Source organism: Macrobrachium rosenbergii, chromosome 55 (assembly GCF_040412425.1).
Source record: "Macrobrachium rosenbergii isolate ZJJX-2024 chromosome 55, ASM4041242v1, whole genome shotgun sequence".
NCBI lineage: Eukaryota > Metazoa > Arthropoda > Malacostraca > Decapoda > Palaemonidae > Macrobrachium > Macrobrachium rosenbergii.
Window position 1 is genome coordinate 74,357,663 of NC_089795.1, and position 22,286 is coordinate 74,379,948.

The following is a 22,286-nucleotide window of genomic DNA, read 5'->3' on the forward strand; positions in this document are numbered from 1 at the left end:
GAGCAATTGTTGCACATTCACATTCCTACTCAGTAAAATATTTGTGGGATGCTGGTAAGATACAAGGTCGCAATTAAATGAAACAGGGTACAATTGGGTCAAAATTACTTGATAAGCAGATAACTGTTCCACATCCTTACTTGGGTGTTGACTGCTCAGGATACTGAAAAGGTAATTAGTTTGCTTTAACACTTTGGTTCTGTCACAGACTGAGCTTTCTTGGTGCTTGGGTTTGATGGCCAGAGTTGATAGGTTGACGGGAAGGGGGGGATTAGTCTTTCCATCACCATGAAGATGTGTCTGCATCTGTAAGGTGGTGGTAGGGGTTCCATAGTTGTCAACAGTAAGTGACCAAGTTGTCATTTAGGTTGAGGGAAATTGCTAATGACAGACTCTGTGAGCCAGGTTATTTTATCTCTTTGGTATTTTAAGTACTGTTTAGTACATGACTCTAGTCCACGACAGATGAATATCTGTATCTCCAGTTTTGCAATGTTCTCCAAGAGGGGTGAGAGAGACCATGAAAGAGAGGAGAAACAGCATTAGAGGGCACAGGTGGCCAGCGCTGGTGTCACACAGAATTGTCCATTCTTTGTTTCTGAATACGGTGTCTTCACAGAACCTAGACCAAAGGCCAAGAGCTGGGACCTATGAGGTCATTCAGCACTGAAACGGAAATTGACAACATAAAGGTCTGCAAGGTGTAACAGGATGAAAATCTCGCAGTTGCCTTTAGGAGGGTGGGAAAAAAAGTATACCTTAGTTTAACCAGACCACTGAGAGAGTGGAAAGTAAGATGGACAAAAGAGAATGTGAATGAAAGTACAGTAAAAGGAATGAAAGGGGTTGCAGCTAGGGGCTGAAGGGACACTGCAGAGAACCTTAAGTAATGCCTACAGTGCACTGCATGTGGTGCATTGACAGCACTAACCACCTATGGGAGGGGTGTCTTCCTGTTTGTAGATTTGTGATCGATATACAGTAGTCATTTGTGTATCCGTCTTAAGAGTTGTGCACAGGCGAGTTTATCATAATTAATGCCTAGTTGGACCCTGCTGGTTTCTATTGTGAACAATGCACCTGCTACTTGGTTTTTCTTGCCTGATATGTAACATATTTACATGCAATTTTGGTGATTGCTTAGAGTTGATGCTGTTGATGGGTGGAGTGTATATCACAGTTTTTGATGAGGGCACATACTTGTACAAGGGGCCTATGATCCATTAGAACGGTGAAAAGAGTACCTCTAAGGAGTACGAAGGGTCTGGTACTCAAATGGACAGCAAAGAATTCTATATCAAAGGTGCTGTATTTTCTTCCTAACAGAGCTTGTTTTCTACTGAATAAACCTGAATGATGTTTTGTCCTGCTGCTTGACAGTTCAAACAGTACTCGTTGCAAAGTTGCTTGTGCCTGTTTTTGAGTGTAAGCCTGACCTGGGGTTTAGGAAAGCAAGCGTAACTCCATTTGCTAAGGCATTCCTGGTAGCTATGGTGTCACATTGGGGTACGCCACAGTTGAGAGTCGTTTGAGGTCGTCATAGAGGTGGGGCCAGATGGTTGGAAGGACATCACTGTATAGACCATGAAGCATGCTTGGATTTGTACCCTGAAGGGGAAGGAGAGCATGATGGACTTACATTGATTCTAAATTAATGACTTCCATGCCAAACTTATGAAAGGAGGCAATAACATTACTGAAGATAAAACATGGGAGTGGCTGGACAACAACGGTGACGGCCCTGACTTCCAACTGTTATCCAACAGTGAGATAGCTGTTGGTGAGGAGCAAGGCCTTGAAGAAGTGATGGTAACAATAATGATGTTTCATACTCATTGCCTTCACATAAGCATATGTGGACAGTCTTTATGACTGAAGAGCTTTGAGAAACGTGGTTGGTGGTGACTGCAAGGCAAAATCATTGTTCATATTGTCAGAGTAGCCTCGACAGCTTCTTCATATCTCAAATCCTCATGCACAAAAGCCCATTGCCATCCACTTCTTCAGTAACTCATTCAGCACAAAAAGTGAGCACATTGGCACCTTTTGTTTATGTGTAAGGTTTGCTCTGCCCAGAATCTGATGTGTCACTTCCGTACTTTGATGACCAAGACCCTAATGTCTGCAGTCTGATCTCACGTTTTTAAAAGTTTGGCCGTTGTAAGCAGTTCTGGCAATGCATGCAGGTATGAGAGAGAAAGTTTTATTTTTATTTTTCAGTTCTATTTTTTTAATATTTTTATGCAAAATAGGAAAGACAAAGATAACCATGTTATACAGTAGTGCACTGTACATACAGCACACCTACCATATTGTGTTATGTACAAGAGAGAAAAATGGTTTGCTTTTTATTTTTGTAGTGTATTTATAGTTCATTTTATTACATATAGGAAAATAAGGTGGCAAACTGACTTTTGCATCAAATTTTCAGATGAAAATGAGTTGTTTATAAGCATATTTCATGTTTATGGTTATGCGGTACTGACAAGGTAAGGAGAGTAAGGATTCGAAGTTGTCATTTTAAATCTATAGTGTTTTTTGACCACATCCAGAAATTTCCATAATCCAACAGGGCCTTGGCTCTATTAATGGGGATTGAGGACAGACTACTGTACATACATGCTTGATTCCATCATGTCTTTTTTTTTCAACTTTCTTACTGCTGCTAGGGCTACCAGTTTAAGCACCTTTGTAAAAATAACTGAAATAGAGTATTTAGCAAATACAACGCATATTTTAGTACTATGTAGTACCTAAGCATTCTCAGAGAAATAAGGCAACTAAATCTAAAAATTAAAATGAACAAGATGCTAAATATTGACTTACCACCATGAAGCTTACCTTTATTACTAAATGCCAACAGTGAAGATTAACATGGTCATTGATGGAGACTGCCTCATCACCAAAAGATGACTTTCCTCTAGAAATCATTGGCTATTGGATTAGTGTAAACTGTAAAGCAAAACCAAGTCCTCTTGTTTGTTTGTGGTTATGCATTAGATGAGGCTTCTTTGCTGGAGCATGATGAAATATCTTGACCTCATGTATTGTGTTGCAGAGGATTTGTACATATTTTCTTTCGAGTGCAATGGCAGATGTTGGGATTTAAACATGCTGAGTCAATGATCGGCTGATCTTCATAAACTGCAGTTCAACAGGTTGTCCAGTTCCATACAAAATATTCACATTTCCTTTCTCTCTCTTCTGTAGTATCCATCTATATAGGGTTGTCTTACTGACGATATCCATCTATATAGGGTTGTCTTACTGATGACAAGTTGTTGAACAACGACATTTAACCAAAAACTAGTCTATGGAAATTGATGTGACTTGACCTTGGAGATGACAGCTGTTAGTTTGCCTGCTTCCCTTCTTATCTACTTGAGTCACCTGATTTTTCCCACCAATGTTTGACTTCATAAGATAAGAGATGATATGGAAGAAATATTTTTTTTTTTCTTCATGTAATTTTGCCAACAACTATTAGTTATTTGCTTTTAACTATTATACTTAATTCTTAAATTCAAAGATTTGTTTCCTCCACAACTCTTATTTCCTAGCAATCTTAAGTGAACATTTAAAAATGTTTAATACCTCCATGACTCTTTTGCAAGCTAAAATGAACTTTTCAAAATATTTCCTATATAATTTTTCCTTACCATTCTGTTATACAGTGCTATCCATGTGTTTGACAATGATATTCTAATGAGAAAAATTAATTTCACTGTGTTTATCAAAAGAATAAGTCATACTCTGGTGCACAAAATCTACTGGCAGTTGCAGAATATTTTTTGAGTAAGTGACAGGATTTATCAGTACAGTAAACCCCCCGTATTCGCGTTCTCATGGTTCGCGGACTCACACATTCGCGGTTTTCTCTGTGGAACATATCTAGCCATCATTTGCGGAAAATTCGCCCATTCGCGGTATTTTTCACTGATAAATATTCACTAATTACTGTATTTTCATATAATTTTCATGAATAAATGCACTTTTTGTAATAAAACTATTAAAATACTCAGGTATAAGCATTTTTACAGGGTTTTTCTTGGTTTAAGCTATCAAAATGGGCAGCTCTAAGTGTTTTTAGAGGGGTTTTAAGCATTTGCGGATTTGACCTGTTTGCGGGGGGGTGTGGGACGCATCCCCCACGAATACGTGGGGTTCACTGTACTACACATTTGATATATATTTTTGAATTAGGTAAAAGCATGAATACCATTAAAAGTCTATATTTTTCATACAAAATAACATATCAACAATATTATAGGGTACTTAAATTTGCTAAATACAAACACATCTTTTATACATATAAAAAATTAAGAGCTTTCATTTAATACAGTACAGAGGTAGGGCTGTGATTATCAAAACATACTAAAATGTTTATAAAATACAATAACCAGAAACAGTTCAACTAGATTTTGCAGCTAAAATTTTATGAACTACCACATAGTAATATGGAATAACGTCCTACTTCATATTTGTCTTACTGTAAGTAATTCCACTTTGGTTCTCCTGGATACAGTGGAAACATGACTAGACTAACATGTTAATGGCTCCCAGCCATTTTCCTATAAAATGACAATAGAAATATACAAATACAATCACCAGTATTAAAAAAAAATTGACAAAAGGCCACAAAACATTATAATGAATCTTTTTGCTGATAAGAGACTAGAGTTTGAATAAATATTTATTTTGAATAAATATATGAAAATATCAAACACATAACTACTTTAGTGAACAAAAATAATCATATACTGTGTCTTCTTTTTCTAAAAGAAATAATCTTAAGAAAGCTAATGATTAGTGTATCACTTTAGCAAGCTCAGCAATGACAATTCTAATTCTTTTAATTTACATTAAAATATTTTACAAACAAGTCATCGTTGCTGAGCTAAAATTCAAGAGGTATGGCTACTGTCAATAGATCATCACTGCAGATTCATTGTTTGAGAGGTATGATTATTACCAAACTAAAGTTGTACTCATTTCACAAGAAACTACCTGTACTTACTTATAAGATCTCCAATGAAGACTAAATGCATACTTAAACAGTATATTCTTTACTATAAAAATAAAAATAATTATATGACCAAGTATAACTTGAAAATATCTCTTCAGAGTGACATATATGCAGCATATTTGACATGAGCTAAAAATGAAATGATATACTGTATTTAATGACATTAATTGTAAAAAAATAAATTTTTAATATGAGTAACAAACCTAATAACAACAGAGACTTTCAATATAAAAGTAAATCAAGTAAATAAAGAGAAATTGTTCAGATTCTAGCAAAGCTTGGGGTCCCCAACAATGAAACTACAGCCTTCAAAATGGAAGGCTGCAACTACTTTTTAACAAGACACATTTAAGATGATGTACTGTTGAACGCTAATGTATGCTGCCATACAACATGATTTGAAGGAGATGAAGGTTGCTGAGCAGCTAACACCACTTGCTCTACAGCATCTGCTTCATTATTAGATTCAGTAAGAGCTGTCCCAAGGGTGTATGCCATTCGCATAGAAGACCCTTCTCTCTGAAGAACCCCTTCAGATGCATTAACACTGCCATCACTACCTCCAGCTGTTCTGGAGGTGGATGTAACAGTTGATGGTGCCCCTGGTACTGAAAGACCATGAATTAATGAGATCAACTGTCCATTGGGTAAAGAAAGAGTAACAGTATCTGGGACATCAGCAGCAACCAAGGCTAGTGTAGGTCCCTGCTGAGTTCCATCACTACTAACTAGAACCTGACGAGCAGCTAAAGGTGTAATTTCACCCATAGCTTGAGTCAGTAAATCCTCTTCAGTGCCTTCTGCCTCAGCAGAACTTGATGTTTCTCTTGATATATTCACCAAACGATGATTGCGTAAAATGCTGGCATCTGCAACTATCTGCCCATTGAGAGAAAGTTCACCAGAAATACCAGCTGAAGCATCCAGAAAGGCAACATTGCTAATGTTGGATGTTTCATTATCACCTTCATTGTTGAAATGTGTTGGATGATGATGACGCTGATGTCTTAAAAGCCTAGCTCTTGAAGCATACTGACGATAGCACCATTTGCATGGATGAGGAGAGGAGGAAGTATAGGAAGAGCTTTCAGTGTCATTATCAGATGTTGGTTTTGCCCTTGGTGGGAGTTCAGCTCCTGGATGATATTTCAAAATGTGTAACTTTCGCTTACTACTGCTCCTGTACCTCTGTAAATTTAAAAATCTACATTATTTTCAAAGGGAACAAAATTAAAATAATGCATCACTAGACCATTTCACAGATACTGTAATTGTAGTTACTCATTCACATCATTTTAGACATGGGCAAAGTTTAAGCTAGTTCTAGATGAAATCCAATTTATTTCTCTATACATGACACGGAGGATATATATGTGAGAAACTAAAGAATGTTCTTACCTGTGTTGAGGGATCAATAGCATTTATGCAACCACAATTAAATGAAACTATAAGAGAGGCTACTATATATTTGTAAGGAAAGAAATATCATAGGAAGCCTTGAGTCTAGAATAATTCTTAAAATGTGTTATGACTAATCAAGCTTGTATCAAGACTGGATGTCAAAATGGTATCTATAACTGACTAACTAGATGGTTTCAAGTTATCTGAACCAACATGCACTTCAAATGTTGGTTTTATATAAAAAGCTCCCACTAGATATCAGGAGGAATAAAATATATAAAGTAAAAATATAAAGTCTTTAAAGTAAAAAGTAAAGACTACTTTTTAAGTGCCATTATAAGTGTGGATCTGACTATTAATAAATCATATGATCCTCCAAACATCTCTGCCACCATATATATATATATATATATATATATATATATATATATATATATATATATATATATATATATATATATATATATATATATATATATATATATATACAGTATATATATATATATATATATATATATATATATATATATATATATATATATATATATATATATATATATATATATATATATATATATATATATATATATATATATATATATATAATGAAATGTAGGTACCACAGAACACTTTTGGTGGAGTAGGACCAGACAAGAAGCCTACTGTAATTATTATGAAGTAATCTTTAAAAAATTCTAAATTAATTCACATCTCTCACCTTTTTTTCATGATTTCTTGTCATAAAGGCGAAAACAAAATGAATGAGTTGTTAAAAAATATCTTAAGAATATGTTCATTTATGATTTGGTTGTCATATTAAGGTTTTACAGAGTATTCCTGAAATTATAGCTTGAATTTCGATGTGACCTGACGCATAACTTCTATGGGTGTGGATATAAATTCTACATTTCTTAGTCAATCGAATATTACAAACATAATGTACCATATGGTAAATTACATGTAAGGATTAGTAAGAATGACTAACAGAAGACATTCTTCTTTGGCAGTATACATCAGGAAGTGGTAACAGACTAGGTGGCAGACCTAAGTTGAGGTTTCTAAATGTAAATCCTATCATCATTACTCAAGTGAGAAGATTATAAATATTAAAAAAACTAATTACGGTAATAGCATGAACAGTGACAAATTAAGGCAAAGTGATCCGTGACCTAGACAGCAAACACACACACACACATTGAGACAGTTAGCCACTGGGGACCTGGGGATCCTTATGTGTAAGTCACACAAAATTCTGAAATTTTGTGTGACACACAAAACAGCCTGACATCATAAGTAATGGGTTTGTGGTGAATGTTTTCCTTACAAAAATAAGGCTAAAGAAGAGCCTACGAGGGTCAACACACTAATTCTATGGATTGTTTCTAGCATGATGTGGACATCAAGACCCTGACTCTGGATGGTAAGGTTAACCCTTTGAGATTCTCCTTGAGATTCTAAAGATGTCATCCCAAAAAACTTTTGGCAAACTTTAATATGTCATTTTGACTTTTGTTTTCCCTTTTTGAACAAACTACATTAAAGTACAGAATTTATCTTCAAAATGGCAAAAACCAACTTTATACTAAGAAAAGTAAATTTACAGAAAGAAACAAAATAAAAACCACTCCAATTTCCACAACCAGTCAATCAGCATGTGCTTTGCCAGACAAATTCTGGTACACCCCCAGAATCTCTAAGGTAGGGTTAAAAACCTTACACTGAACAGTTTATGAGAACCAATACTGGAACTACACCATACAATACTGCCTTTTCACTATGTAAAGATCAACAAGAGAAAAATGGAACAATAACCTTTCTTAGGCACTGAAAACCAAAATAATGAAAAGTATGATTAATGGGCACCTTAAACAGATATGTAAGAAAACATAACTATTTTCACATCCAACGGATAATTATGAAACCATGATCATGTCTGGTGAATCTCAATTCAGGATTTTCCTTAGACTCACCATACTGAAAGTGGGTATATGGTAAAACTCGGAAAGCAGACAAATATGACAATCTCAGCAGGGTTTAACGTAGTGAAGTGTGAGGATCCTACTAATATGATGTCTTCATTTCAAGTTCACATTCTCCAAATTTAGATAAAAATTCTGAAACAACATGGCTTTGAAAATTAATACTGTAAAATCCATATCTGACCTTCATGTAAAATGCAAAACTTATTACTACTTTCCACACATTTTCCGGTGACTGTTAGTTGATTTATGAGTAAATCATCAGTGGACAGCCTTTGTCCAGTACAGTCATATCTTGGTTAACAGATGTTTCAATTATGGACAAGGCAGTTAGAGGACTTTTGTCTAAGGGAAAATCAGCTCAGTTAACAGACCTTTTCTCAGTTCCATGATGAACAAAGACAACTGGCAAATCATATACAGTCGAACCTCTTAAAACTGGCATTCTGTGGTCCACTTTTCTCAGAATCTGCAGAATATTATCACGGAGACATTTCATCTCCAGAATCTGCAGAATTTAACTATCTTTCATAATTATCACTACTGTATTAGTTTCTTCGTCATTTACTTTAATTGTAGAGGGTAATGAGATGCCAAAAATAAAGAGTGAATTTCGGCGATCACTCGGTGCATCTGACACGTCGTCATCAAAATGGAAACAAATCACACTGCCAATTATTGAGGACAATGAACACTAAACACTCGCTAACCAAAGGGGAAGCATAGAAAACCTTTTCTAGCATAGATAAAAGATTTAAGCTTGCGCTCCTTACCTCTAGCATCATCTGATCTCATGGGTGGCATATCGAATGAGTAAATATACAGCTATACAAAAGAAATGATCAAGACCGTATGACCTACACACACTCTGCTGCTGTTGGCTGCTACAGCAGCAGAGTGTGTAGGTCATATAGTCTTGCTCATATCTTTTATATAATTGCATATTTACCCATTCAATATTCCACCCATGAGATCAGATGATGATAGAGGTAACAGGCGCAAGCATAAATCTTTATCCATATAGAAAAGGGTTTCTATCTTTCCCCTTTAGCTAGCAAAGGTTTAGTGCTCATTTTCCTAAATAGATGGTGGTGTGCTTTGTTTCCTTTTTTGACGGCAACGTTCAAGTGCACCGAGTGATTGCCGAACATTCTTTATTTTTGTCATTTCATTACCCTCTACAATCATAATAAATGATGAAGAAACTAATAGCGATAATTATGAAGCTAGTACATTTAAGAGATGAAAGTCACTGATAATATTCTGCAGATTCTGAGAAAAGTTAAGTAGCTGACTTACGGTTAAGCTAACTTGGGAATGTAGGCTAAATGCATTACATAAAGTACACTATTTTAAAGAAAATTATACAGTATGTAGAAAGACTCCAAAGATATAAAATATATGAGCAATAAAATGATAAAGTTAAGATATATGAGTAATAAAATGATAAAAAGTGGTATCAGAGCTTAGCCAAGTAGTAGGCTAAGTCAGCAACTAGGCTACACTTTGTTTACAAAGGGGCTTCATTTCTTAGGGGTGTATTCTATATTCTGGGATTTTCTATGGTCTGGCTGTGGCCTGGTCCCAAGGTTCCCAGATTTAAGAGGTTGGAGTGTATGGGATTAAGCACATCATGTGTTTGCAGTTCCCAGCTGAAAGTGTTAAGTAACTGTACTGCTGTACTGTACATAATTCAGTCTACACAAACTGTATTAAAAACCTGCTGAATGACAATGTTACCTATCCCTCTGAGAATATTAAAATGTATGCAAAAACAAACATCACTGGACAAGTTTTTAGTGATAAAAGGAACACAGTAGATTTCAAGAAGAAAGCAGTATAGAGAGAGAGAAAAGATATACAACCCTAAGAGCACTGTTACCTGCCATTTTTATGAAAGATGGCTCCCTTTTCAGACAATAACATCTCTCTTCCTCTTTGCCTTTCCCTCCCACTTGCAGGCAAAGTAAGAGCATATTTGCATTATTTAACCTTGCTAAATTCAACTAAATTGCTTTATCTGTTGTGCTGTATTTTTGGAGGTTTGGAAAAGATTAATCCAATTCCCATTATTTTTTATGGGAAATATTTGCTTGGTTTCAAGAATAGATTATTTTAAGGCAACTTTCTGGAACGAATTAAACCCATTAACCGTTTACTATGACAACTCTAACTCCATAAAGGCAATTCCCGGGTTACGGTGGGGGTTCCGTTCCAGCGGCTTGCCATAAGTTGGAAAACGCCGTAGCTCAGAAGAGAGAGAGAGAGAGAGAGAGAGAGAGAGAGAGAGAGAGAGAGAATTATGTAAGCCTGAGGAAAGAAACAGGCTTTCAAGCTTTGCCCTAGTAATAAACCAGTTTTCTCCCCTCCTTACAGTGAACCCTAAACTGGTTTTCTCACCTCGTTATAGTGTCTACAGCTATGCCGCTCAGAATCCTAGTTACAGCGCTTATGGCGCCGTAGTCCTAGTTACAGTGCTTAAGGAGCCGTGAACCTAGTTATGGCAGCGTAACTTTAGGGATATGGTACTGTAACTTCAGAACATCAGCCGTAACCTGCAACCGATTTTCTGATGAATATATTTGAGAGAGAGAGAGAGAGAGAGAGAGAGAGAGAGAGAGAGAGAGAGAGAGAGAGAGAGAGAGAGAGAGAAAAAGCGCCGTAAGTTCAGAATGCCATAAGTCAGAGCTGCTGTAACCCAGGGACTGCCTATAAATATTTCTGTCAAGTCAGTCCAAATGTATGTAGTAAATCAATGCTAATAAGACTTACTTTGTCACAGTGCTGGCATTTATAACATCGATTAGCCTTCAATATTGGTTGGTTTAGCTCAGGAACACATTTCAAGTCTACATTTGGGTGTCGTTTGGCCAAGTGATTAACTAGCATTCCTCTCCGTTTAAATCCAAGCAAGCAAATAGTGCACTTGTAAAGGAACTGTTTGTAGTCTGTAGGATCCACCTGAAAATAAACAGAATTATTTGCATAACTGTGATAACAAATAAGTAGAAATTTTAATTGGCCTCTTTGCCTCTATCTTAATATTACCCTAATGCTATAGCAAACAAAGTTCTGGATATATAGAACTACTTAAAACCTACACATTACTAAACAAAAAACTGCTTTACAATAAAACTATTTTTTATACAAACTTATTAATACTAAAATAGGTTTAACAGTGTGGAACAAATCCAGGTGTACAAAGTAAAACACTTCAAAATCAACAATTCCAGTGTGCATGCTTAACCAACTTCTGGATTCATCCAAACACGCTACTATTGCAGTATTCATTCTTCTGTGCCACATTCCATCTGCTAAAAAAAGGTATACAGGAGGAGGACACAAGAATTTATGATTAAAGGGTCTGTATGAATACAGTACTAGTTTTATTGTAACAGCTTAATTTGTTATTAATAATCCACTGACCCTAAAATCAAAATGAATCACCATTTAGGAAGAAGGACTACATAAGAAAGATACAGCTGCCAGAAGTCTTACCCATGAAAAAATGATAGGGAATCAAAGTAATGAGTAATGAGTTTGCAATGGAAGAATCTCCTGACAACGGGCACATCTGTAAGTAACGATTCCGCAGTGAACGTGGCCAGAGGAAGCAACATAGAAGGAAAGAGAAAAGTACTTGGCCAAACTTTCCTACACCGAAGCACAAGTATACACAGGATTGACTGCAGAGATCATAGACACAGGATCAGAGGGAAATCCAAGACCTGATAGGTACACAAACCAGCCTGCACCTGAAGAGATCAAGACCATGGAAACAGAAACATCACCAAGCAAGGCAGCTACTGCAGCGAGGATAAACAAGGCACCAAGATCACAGAACAGACACCAGAAGAGGTAGGTGACTCTCAAGCTTTTGAATACATGAAGGCCAGAAGCTATCCCTGGAGAACAGATGTGACTCAGGATCATAGCCTAGCAAAGAAATCATCAACCATGAGTCCCATTGCAGAGATGGAAGAAACTCAGTCATTGAAGAGAATTTTTCTGGAGAGCAGAGTTGGTGTAAAAACAGACATAGGTCTACTGCACGGGTGTGAAGATTTAACAGCAGCAGGGGTGGCATGGGGAATGAGAAAGTAACATCCGAAGACACTGACAACTTGACCCTCTTTGTCCTGAAAAAGAAGCTGAGCCAAAAGATCAGCAACCGAGGAGAAAGAACATTGTTGTATAAGCAATTTTGTCCAAAGTACCATTGTTGTTTATACCAATTTGCAAACTACACAGGTAACAGCAGGAGATCACACATGCCCCTAACATCAAAGGCACTATTAATGAGGCCACTCTCAGGGACAATATGAAAATGCTTCAAGACCTAAGTCCCTGCTAACGCATGGACTTCATGGCACTGCAACAATGGGAATGAAATGACAAAACAAACTACAAAAACATTAAACATAAATTAAATCAAACGTAATCTTTACTAAAACAGAGGCAAATCTAACATTACTGAGCAAACACTGAACCCCTATCCTGGCAAGGGAAAGGCAAAAAGTTAAATAACAGCCTAAATGCAGGGTTATCAAAACTCCTATTTAGAAATTAGGTCACTGAAAACCCAGGCAACTGAATCACCACCACCTATGCCAAAAGATGCACAAGGGCTCTGTAACACTCCGCCACTCATGTCTTTCCTGGTGCCTAGGTGTGGCTAAGGACCAGTGGAGTAGTTCCCATGATGAAACATAGGTCTTTAAACCCTTATACTTTACCTTCCCAAATGAAGCCAAGACACCTCTCTTGTGCTGGGTAAATAGGGACAAGTAAGTACTGTACACTTCCTTTAAATCCCAAGATGCTAGAAAGTTCCCAGGAATGAATTTGCTCCTAACTTAAATATTTGGAGCTTGGCAAGGGTCTGTGACACCTGCACTGCAGTTAGTGACTTGAATAAATTAACTGCCCAAATCACATTCTATTCAACCTCTGAGAATCATCTCTCCTCTGGTTCTTCATTCATGATAAAATCTTTCTGACAAACTCTAGCATGCTGCCTTCCATTTTGTAGCTGCATCTTTAAAGAATCCCCAATAATACAGTAAGTACTCTTAACCCTTCTTTAAAGAGAAGCAAAGGTCTTACATCCATCACTAAATGTTTACTAATGGGAGATATGTACCAGTAACCAAGCACTCTCTTTCCACTTTTATACAAGCAGTTTGTACTTTTTTTTATCTTCACACTTTCAAACTAATTTTGTTTAATTGCATTTTTAAATGCATATCCAACGCTATTTATACCAGTATCCCTTTCATCAGAAATAATACACCCTGTACTTCATTTCAAGATAACCAGACAAAAATATAAATTTGTTTCTTACTCTGAAACCAAAGTTAACTAAGAAAATTATTAACCAAACGCCAATACATAAGGCCAAACTTCAATAACAATTTAGTATAAATTTAGTACTGCACTTTCAATCATTATTTTAACTATGATGGATAAAGCATAATGAAAATAAATGTTAAAACATTTAGGTAATAGGCATAAATAGTTAGATACTGAGCACATGGCTACACAGTAAAATATTATACAGGTGTTTAAAGAAAATGTGCAAGAATAAAGAACATAGAAATCAATCATAACTACCATAGAAGGGAAGTGGGGAAGACTAAGTTTTCTATTTTTCTTTCTTTTCCCCAGAAAAATTGCTATGACCTTTGCACGGGATCATGATTCTTCAAATACCTAGGCAGGATTACCTCATTTAAAAACATTTTTTGAAGTGCTGTGTGATAGTTTCAAAAGTTCCAAAATTCAATCTACCACTGAAAATCTGTCTTCTACTAAGTACAGTACATACAAACTGAAAATGGATGAAAAAACATTAGGTCACCTGACAATACTCAACAGTTCACACAATCTTATTATAAAAACGTGGGAAAATACCTTTGGTACAAATTTTGGTGGACCTTTAACAGACTTGGGACTTCTATCTCCACGCTCAGCAGAATGCATTCGTTTAGAGTGCTCTCGCATCTTATCCTTTCTTTTGAAACTTTTCCCACAGTCTGGGCATAAAAAATCTCTTCGGTCGGAATGACTGTAAATAAAATGCAAATGAATAGTCTCCTATCCTTTGTCAAAAGTCATACAAAGTACTCTTTCACACTTTCTCACTTTCTCAGTGTCATTCAGTTAAGAAATTTCCAAACAAAGTTTTCAAATCTCTCACTATTAGTATTCTTTTAGACCCATACATATGTTATTAAACAGTAAATATGAGTACCAATCTGTCTTTTTGTTTACAGATAATATTTCTAGCATGTTAAGAATACACAATTACAGTACTAAGAGCATTTTCCTTAATTCTATCTTCAAAACATTTTGTGAAAAGAATAGCATAAAATTAACTGAAATTAACAATAACACTCTAACATGTTAACAAGAACTGGGGCTGCCTTGTTTCATTTAACAGCTTAAATGTTTAAGAAGCATTAATACTGTATTAAATAAAAATTTGCTACTTTAATAAGAGAGGCCTATTTAGATTTCTCTAACTGAAATCCTGGATCAAGACCTAAACTGCATCATGGGGTTACTATATAAAGTTAAAATACTAAAATCTGGAAACAATATTAAAACTGTTAATACTTGCCTAAGCATGTGAATTTTTAATTTATCTACAGAAGGCATCTCCTTCCCACAGATTGAGCATATGTGAGGCATTACAGCATGGTACGACCGTATATGCCGCCGAATCTTACTGTATGTTGGAAATACCTGAAATAGATTTTTTTAAAAATGTATTCCGGTGACTTGGTGCTGTAAACTACATCGAAACCACAGAGGTCACAAAAGTTCAAAGACCTAGAAAACTGAAGTTGACTGACATATCAATTTTTGTAGTTTTCTCTGAAACACTTGAGACTCATTCAGGTGGCATCAACCTTTCCAAATCAGTCACATACTGCAAAACGCAAAAATAAATTCTGTGAAGATAAATATAAAGTACAGTAACACAATTATTATTATTATTATTATTATTATTATATTATTAGACAACCTTCTTGACCTTTCAACGGTTAGTTTGTTTCCAAAATTAAACAAAATCCATAAACTTTTGATGTACATATGAGGCTAACCTGAGAAAAAATATATCATATGCAATAATTTCACACCTTCAGCAAATTTTTATAAAGTAATTCACCTTTAATGTGAAGACCCTATAGTGTACTGGTTCGCTACACCCTGGAGGGGATACTGATAATGTAAATCTTAATATAACTGAAACCCCAACAGAATGAACAGCTACATCACAAACACAAGCAAGCACTGAGCAGGGACTTCACATATTCAAGTGGGTGGCTCATGAACAACAAATAGACTGGTTCAAGTATACTTGGTAGTACAGTAGTGTATTTTGTATACAAGATGCCTGTTCTTGTTTTCTCTTGAGCTTGTAAAACATTAGCTACTGTAAATACAGTATAAGTGAGTTCAGGGTACCTACAATGCAGGAGTGAACAAGCACCTCATCTATGATAGAATAACTGGCACATGCACATAAACATTGTTTTGTTCCCAGAAGGATATACATTCCTTCTTTCCTCTTCTGTCATTAATACTTCCTTACGAAACATGCTTAGTTAAGATTTGTTTTCAGTGACATTTACAATCCAGTGATGTCTATCAAAAATCTTACAGCTTTCCTTGGAGAAAGTTTCTTAACATTTAGACAGACTGCTCTTACCAGTGGTTCCATTTTTCCCACCAATGGTAACCATGATTTAGGTCATCACAGGATGGATCCTGTTTGGCATTCTTCAATATAGTTTATATCAAGAGGTACTCCCTGTACTCTAAGAATAAGTGTATACAACTCTTATTGGCAGATCACCAGGAACTGCATTCTAGTACGATGCCATGTCCAACTGCCAAGTAGCTGGAAGTCTTCCATTCCCACTGCAAAACTGTGACATTAACTTGAGGCTAATTTTTATAAGTTTAAAAGAGGGTATAATACCAAGCACCACTGCCTTATTTTTCTGACTTTAGCAGATGTTGTCTGTTGTCCAGGTTTTATCAATTTACTAAGCAACCTCTATTGTTCTTCATTTGTAGTTTTCTAAAATGTCTTCTTTCTGTCACCTGTGGGTATTCAGTTTGATTCCTTTGCAAGTTAATAGCATTTTTGGCTTTTCCATATGAATCTTAGCTCCATTTGAATAACAATAATAATCATACTATACAAAATGCAATGTGAATTCATATCCAAGCTGCTTCTGTCATTTCAGACACCACCAAGAAACTATTTTCAGGATGATAGTCTAAAAGGTATTCTTGCATGGGACCAGCCTCTCTCACTACTGGCCTTAGGACTCAGATGGAAAATAACTTGGTCTGAGTTTCCAGATAATACATAATGCCCTTTGGGGTGAAGACTAGGCAGGGCAGTCATGTCAAGATGGCATGGTGGTAGTATTCACAATGCTGTGGTTAAATGAGTTGTAATAGCAGTGATGATCAAAAACAATCTCGATCCCTGGTAAAACTATTCTCCTCTCCCCTAGATGCACCTAGGGATGTCCATCTCTATCAAAATCCAGAATCCTCTCACTTTCTGGACTAACTGATCAAATTACTTTGTGGCACCTTCCATGACTGCATATATTTTTGACATTGGTTTTACCTTTAGTATTTCTCATATAATACAATGAAACTGATATACTACTACTCTGCAATGAAATTGATTTACAAATATGAAAAAGAATAGCACAAGCGAAGTACATATAAACATCTTGAATAAAATACCCACAACTTTATTTTGATTAACTTTAAAATAAAAAATGGCAACAATCAATCAAGGATACAGTAGTGCAGTTTACTATATGCTTAGGGCATATGGCAAACAAGTTATGTAACTTGCAAAGCAAGGACATTAGCAAATGAAATTGGAACACTACTGTAAGTTCACACAATGGGATTAAAACAATTAAGCTTCATCTACCAACATTAAAATAAATAAATATCAAAGCAATAAGACCCCAACAATACTCAGATTATGTAAGATGATGATTAAAAGAAAAAAATGGAAGAAGCAACAACTGCAAGATCGTCGTTCCAATTAGAACTACATCTGCTCCAAGGTAAGACTACAAGAATTATAGAGCTAGAGTGAACAAGGAGGCAAATTATCTTCTCCTGATGATAATTCATCAATGCTGATGCAGTATTCAGTGATTTACATCTATGTTTAAGGATCTACTTTTTTATGACTGACAAAAAAGAGCGCATTCATAACAGTAAGGTTTAATTTTATAATTTTACAGAAAGAATAAGAGTTGGTAAAATCTTCAATACCTAACAACTGTTATGAAGGGTTTAATGCTTATCTGGGAGTTTTAAATGTGGAATAATGAAGCACCAGAATGTTATGTTAGGGCAAACCATATATGTGAAAAGTGGCGAAATATAAAAGTGCAATGCATTAAGTGCAACACACCTCATAGGAATATGGTGTAACAATAATAGAGAACCTTACCTTATTACACTTGGGGCAGCTATATTCCCCATTATTACAGTGGGATGAGACATGAGCTTTCAACCCTGCCACAGAGAAGAACCCCTCCCGACAAATGGGACAATCATAACCTTTACAGCCCTCTGCAGTGATAGAAAATATATGTACTTATATCTAAGTAAGAGAGCAGATTTCCTAATTAAAATTTTGTGTCTTAAGTAAGAGAGCAGATTTCCTAATTAAAATTTGTGTTTAAAGTAAAGATTTGAGTTTGTCCATATTAGTGCATTACAAATAAAGATAAAAAAGAGAAAGGCTTTGTTACATAAAAGGATAAAAAAGGAAAGGCTTTGTTACATGGAAGGTGACAATAAATTTATAAAATAATAAAATTAAACCAGGAAAACACAAAAAGACAAACCAATGGAAACTTGAGCCTAGCTTTGGTTTCAGTGTGATATCCCATTTGCAGACTAAGGTAACCCAAGTCAGCAACATCAGGACATCAATACATATCTTTGTTGATGAGAAATTGAAAATGTCAGGAATGTGCAAGTTCTTTACTACACAAGGATACATTATGCTTAAGTTTCCTTTGTGTATGGTTCAACTTTATTTGTAGAAGAGAATAATTGAACATATACTCAATACCACTATCAGCTTTCTCCTTTTACCATTTTTAGATTACAGTACTGTAATAACTGTACTTCTTTTGGCACTTGGGAAATATTAATAATACTAAAACCATTCAGCTTAATGACATTCTTGCAGGTTTTATCAACAATTAAAAAACTTATATTGATAAAAAATTCAAGAGGTATATTGAATATATTTCATATGAGTTCTGCATGGTGTAATGGATCCAGGCTGAATGCCATTCCTGGAAATACTAGCAGCCTACTGGGGTATATAGTATGAATTTGAAGCTTGAGAATAATGACTTCAAGTGATCTGTTCATTTCTGAAGAACAGTATACAAAAAGTTTTTCCCTCTTATTCATTATCAAAATGCTTAAATCCTTTTAACAACTTAATACTGTAAAAGGTATCAAAACATAAAGATGCAGGATTTTCTGATCAACAAAGAATCACATGACCAGTTACTTCTTTCATAGTAACCTACACTGAACATAAACTGCACAATTCAAAGTTAGTGACAACGATTATCATAATCAATGAAACTGTACCCATTCTTGTTATTACAGTTCACAAATATGTGACTGTTTACACAAATAATATATATAAAAAAATGGCAGAAGGAGTACATTTTCCAAGTTACTTCTCGGACAGACAAAAGCTAGCAAAGGATCAATTCAAAATACAAAAATGTCAATCAATGAAAATTAACTTACCAATATGAAAACGGATATGTGCAGTGAGAGCAGAATTACTACAAAATCGTCTCAAACAAAGATTGCATCGAAAAGGCTTCTCTGCTTCATTACCATGGACACTTTTATGTGCTTCTAAACGAAAACGACGGGTAAATGACTGGAAAGAAATACATAGTTACAATTAAAACAAACTTCATTACCATGGATGCTTTTATACACTTCTGAAAAAATGCAATGGCTGAATTGCTAGAATAACTACATAATTACAATTAAAGCAAAGCGAATAAAATCTGTTCTTAGATGACTTAGAACTACATACCGATAACTAAAACTCTCATTTAATGTCTTTGTAATTGTAAATTTTTGGACCTTTCTAAAATCTGCATACAATTTGAACCTGAAATTGAACAACTATAATATGAATGCCTTGTAGCTTGAAAAGTTAGCTCTGCACTCAAGTTTGTGATAAGCACCTGTGAGGCTTCTTAACTGTATCACATGTAGTTTCAGGAAGTTTGAGTCCTTTTCTTTAACAGCTTTTATTTACCAACACCAAGTTGGTTTACTTGATTTTCTAAGAATTGTTTTATAAGTACTGTATGTACTCACGCATCATGCGGCTTTCGAAGATTTTGAAGCTAATTTTAAGGGGGTCGCATCATACATGAGATTTAAATTAGCATGTGTAATATTTACATATTAGTATCATATTATGAAATACAAACATAACGAATATGCATCTTTTCCATGGATTTTTCAAAGTGATGCTTCACTTCACTGTATCCAATAATATTGTATATATGTGTTCTCGTATTACTATTGTATCATAAAATACAAACATAGCGATCGATGTTTTGGTTTGGAAATCAGCTGAGGGTGATTATGAGTTAAGTTTACGTCTCCGTATTTAACCGAATTCAGCGTGATTTTCTTGCTTCTTGTTAGCATAAATGAATCTCTAGATACAGGCAGTCCCTGGTTATTGGCGGGGCCGGTTACCAGCAACCCGGTTTTTCGGCACTTGTCTAGCAACAAAAATCAGCGATTTTCGGTGCCAATAAGCGCCCTTTTCAAAAATTCAACAGATTCCGTTTGCTATTTTCACTTGAATTCATCATAATACGAGCTTTACATATTTATCTTTTATCAGCATGAAAACAACAGTAAAATATGTTCTTTCATGCCCAGTAATTTTGATTAAAATACATTTCTTTCCAATTTCATTTACTGTCGAGCATATCGAAGTCTACAGGTTTCATCCATGTTGCCAATGCACAATAATTTACATTCATTAGTAGTCTGAACACTGTTTTCTCAGGTTCAGCTACAACTTGCAGTTTAAATTTGCCAATATATTTCCTTGACAATATTTTATCCATAGCGAATAACAGTATAATGTAAAAATATATCAATCCTGTCCTACTTAACGTCATTTGCAACATAACTACAGTAATTTTTTACTATCGTATAGTGATGAAATGCAAGCAAAACAGCAGTTGTTATCCAATTCGGTTGATCATAGCAAAACAGCTGTTTCTTGTTTGGTTGTTTATGGCTGTACGCGTTTACACGAGTATAACGTTACTAACGATATTTTATCTTTCTCTTTTACTTTTTTAACTTATTTAACTGCAGTAGATGATGGGATAGATAAAGAGATGGAGGAAAAGAGGTTAGTCTATTGTAATTTGGTCTTTCAAAAAAGGAACTCGTATGATACACAAGATACACAATAAAAAAATTTTTAAGGATGAAAATTTGGGGGTTGCACGATAAGGGAGATCAGGCATTACACGAGTACACTGTACTGTATATGGTACCGCCTTTTTAAAAGTCTAACAGATTTTGTCTTGGAAGGATATGATCTGTTAGCTAGTTGGCTTTTGGTTTCATGTTAGTGAACAAACATTCCTTATTATATGAATTTAGCTCGTGCTTCCTTTACTAAATTTTTTAAAGCTTAATAAAAGTTTACTTTTACATGTTTTAAGTATTTATAAAAGACTTGTTAAAAGTTCTTGTCTGTACAGTATTCATTATTAGGAAAAATTCTATGTGGGGTTAAGAAGCTCATTAGGTTTTTTTCCCAAACAATTCTTTTGTATATTTTGTACTGTGTCGAATGCATTATTACAAGTGAATACTTAAGTGATTATCAGGAGCTGGGTCTTGATGTTCACAGACGACAAAACAATCCATGCTGTCAACCAGCACTGCTTGAGCATTCACTCCAGTACCGGCACTAGCAGTTTCTCACTATAGGCCACAATGCAAGCGTTTTATCATCTTTCTTTTTTGCGGTAACATCTCTGAGCACGGCTTGAACTTGGATTTAAAAGAACTCCAACTATGCTTCTTTCATCAACTGATACATCTGAGTTCTTAACAGGCCTCAGGAACCCTACAGAAAGCAAGGAATCCTGTTCACCTTTCCTGCTTCCATGGAACCAGTTAGCCTGTGTGCATGCACCCACCTACCAAACCAGCTTTTTCTTCTTCTTTTCATTACCTAATGCAAACAATAGTACTGTGTCACCATAACGACTCTAGGCTTTCTTAAATACTGTATAGTACAAAAATAATTTTGTTTTCTACATGTATCATATAAAAAATAAAACTTACATACCTTGTAACAATAATCGCACTTGTAAGGTTTCAATGATCCCGGATGGAAGGCACCATGCTCGTCAACGTGTGATAATAAAGATTCGTCTGTATCACACACCTGAAGAAAAAGAGATATGCTGTTATCATTTAAAATCAAATAGTCACTCAATCAGGCAGGAGTCACACAGGGTTATAGATGAAAATAACTCCTATTCTCAACTGTATTTTGTTAACTTCTTTTATTCTTTTTAAAGCTGAGCACACAGCAAAATTCATTAGGTTCGTTTTCTCTACAGTATATTATTCTTCTACATATCAATAATAGCAGTGAAAAATGAGAACAAATTACTGTATAGATAACAAATGATCATAATGGGAATTCCAAAATATTCTAAAATGATGCATCCAAAACATTCCTGACTGCTTTGAAGTCACTGCTCTTGAAACATTAA

The 22,286-nt window shown here is 35.3% G+C and overlaps 1 protein-coding gene across 1 annotated transcript in view; it reads right to left on the minus strand.

Annotated features, from left to right (window-relative positions):
• Nucleotides 1–4,216: 4,216 nt before the first annotated feature.
• The window catches only part of LOC136835425 (uncharacterized), a 54,541-nt gene continuing 36,471 nt past the window's right edge, over nt 4,217–22,286 (minus strand). The window contains 7 exon segments of the mRNA XM_067098947.1: nt 4,217–6,214; nt 11,179–11,367; nt 14,320–14,473; nt 15,029–15,153; nt 17,915–18,036; nt 19,246–19,384; nt 21,854–21,952. Of these exon segments, the coding sequence (XP_066955048.1) occupies nt 5,375–6,214; nt 11,179–11,367; nt 14,320–14,473; nt 15,029–15,153; nt 17,915–18,036; nt 19,246–19,384; nt 21,854–21,952 (1,668 nt within the window). The 3' untranslated portion in view covers nt 4,217–5,374.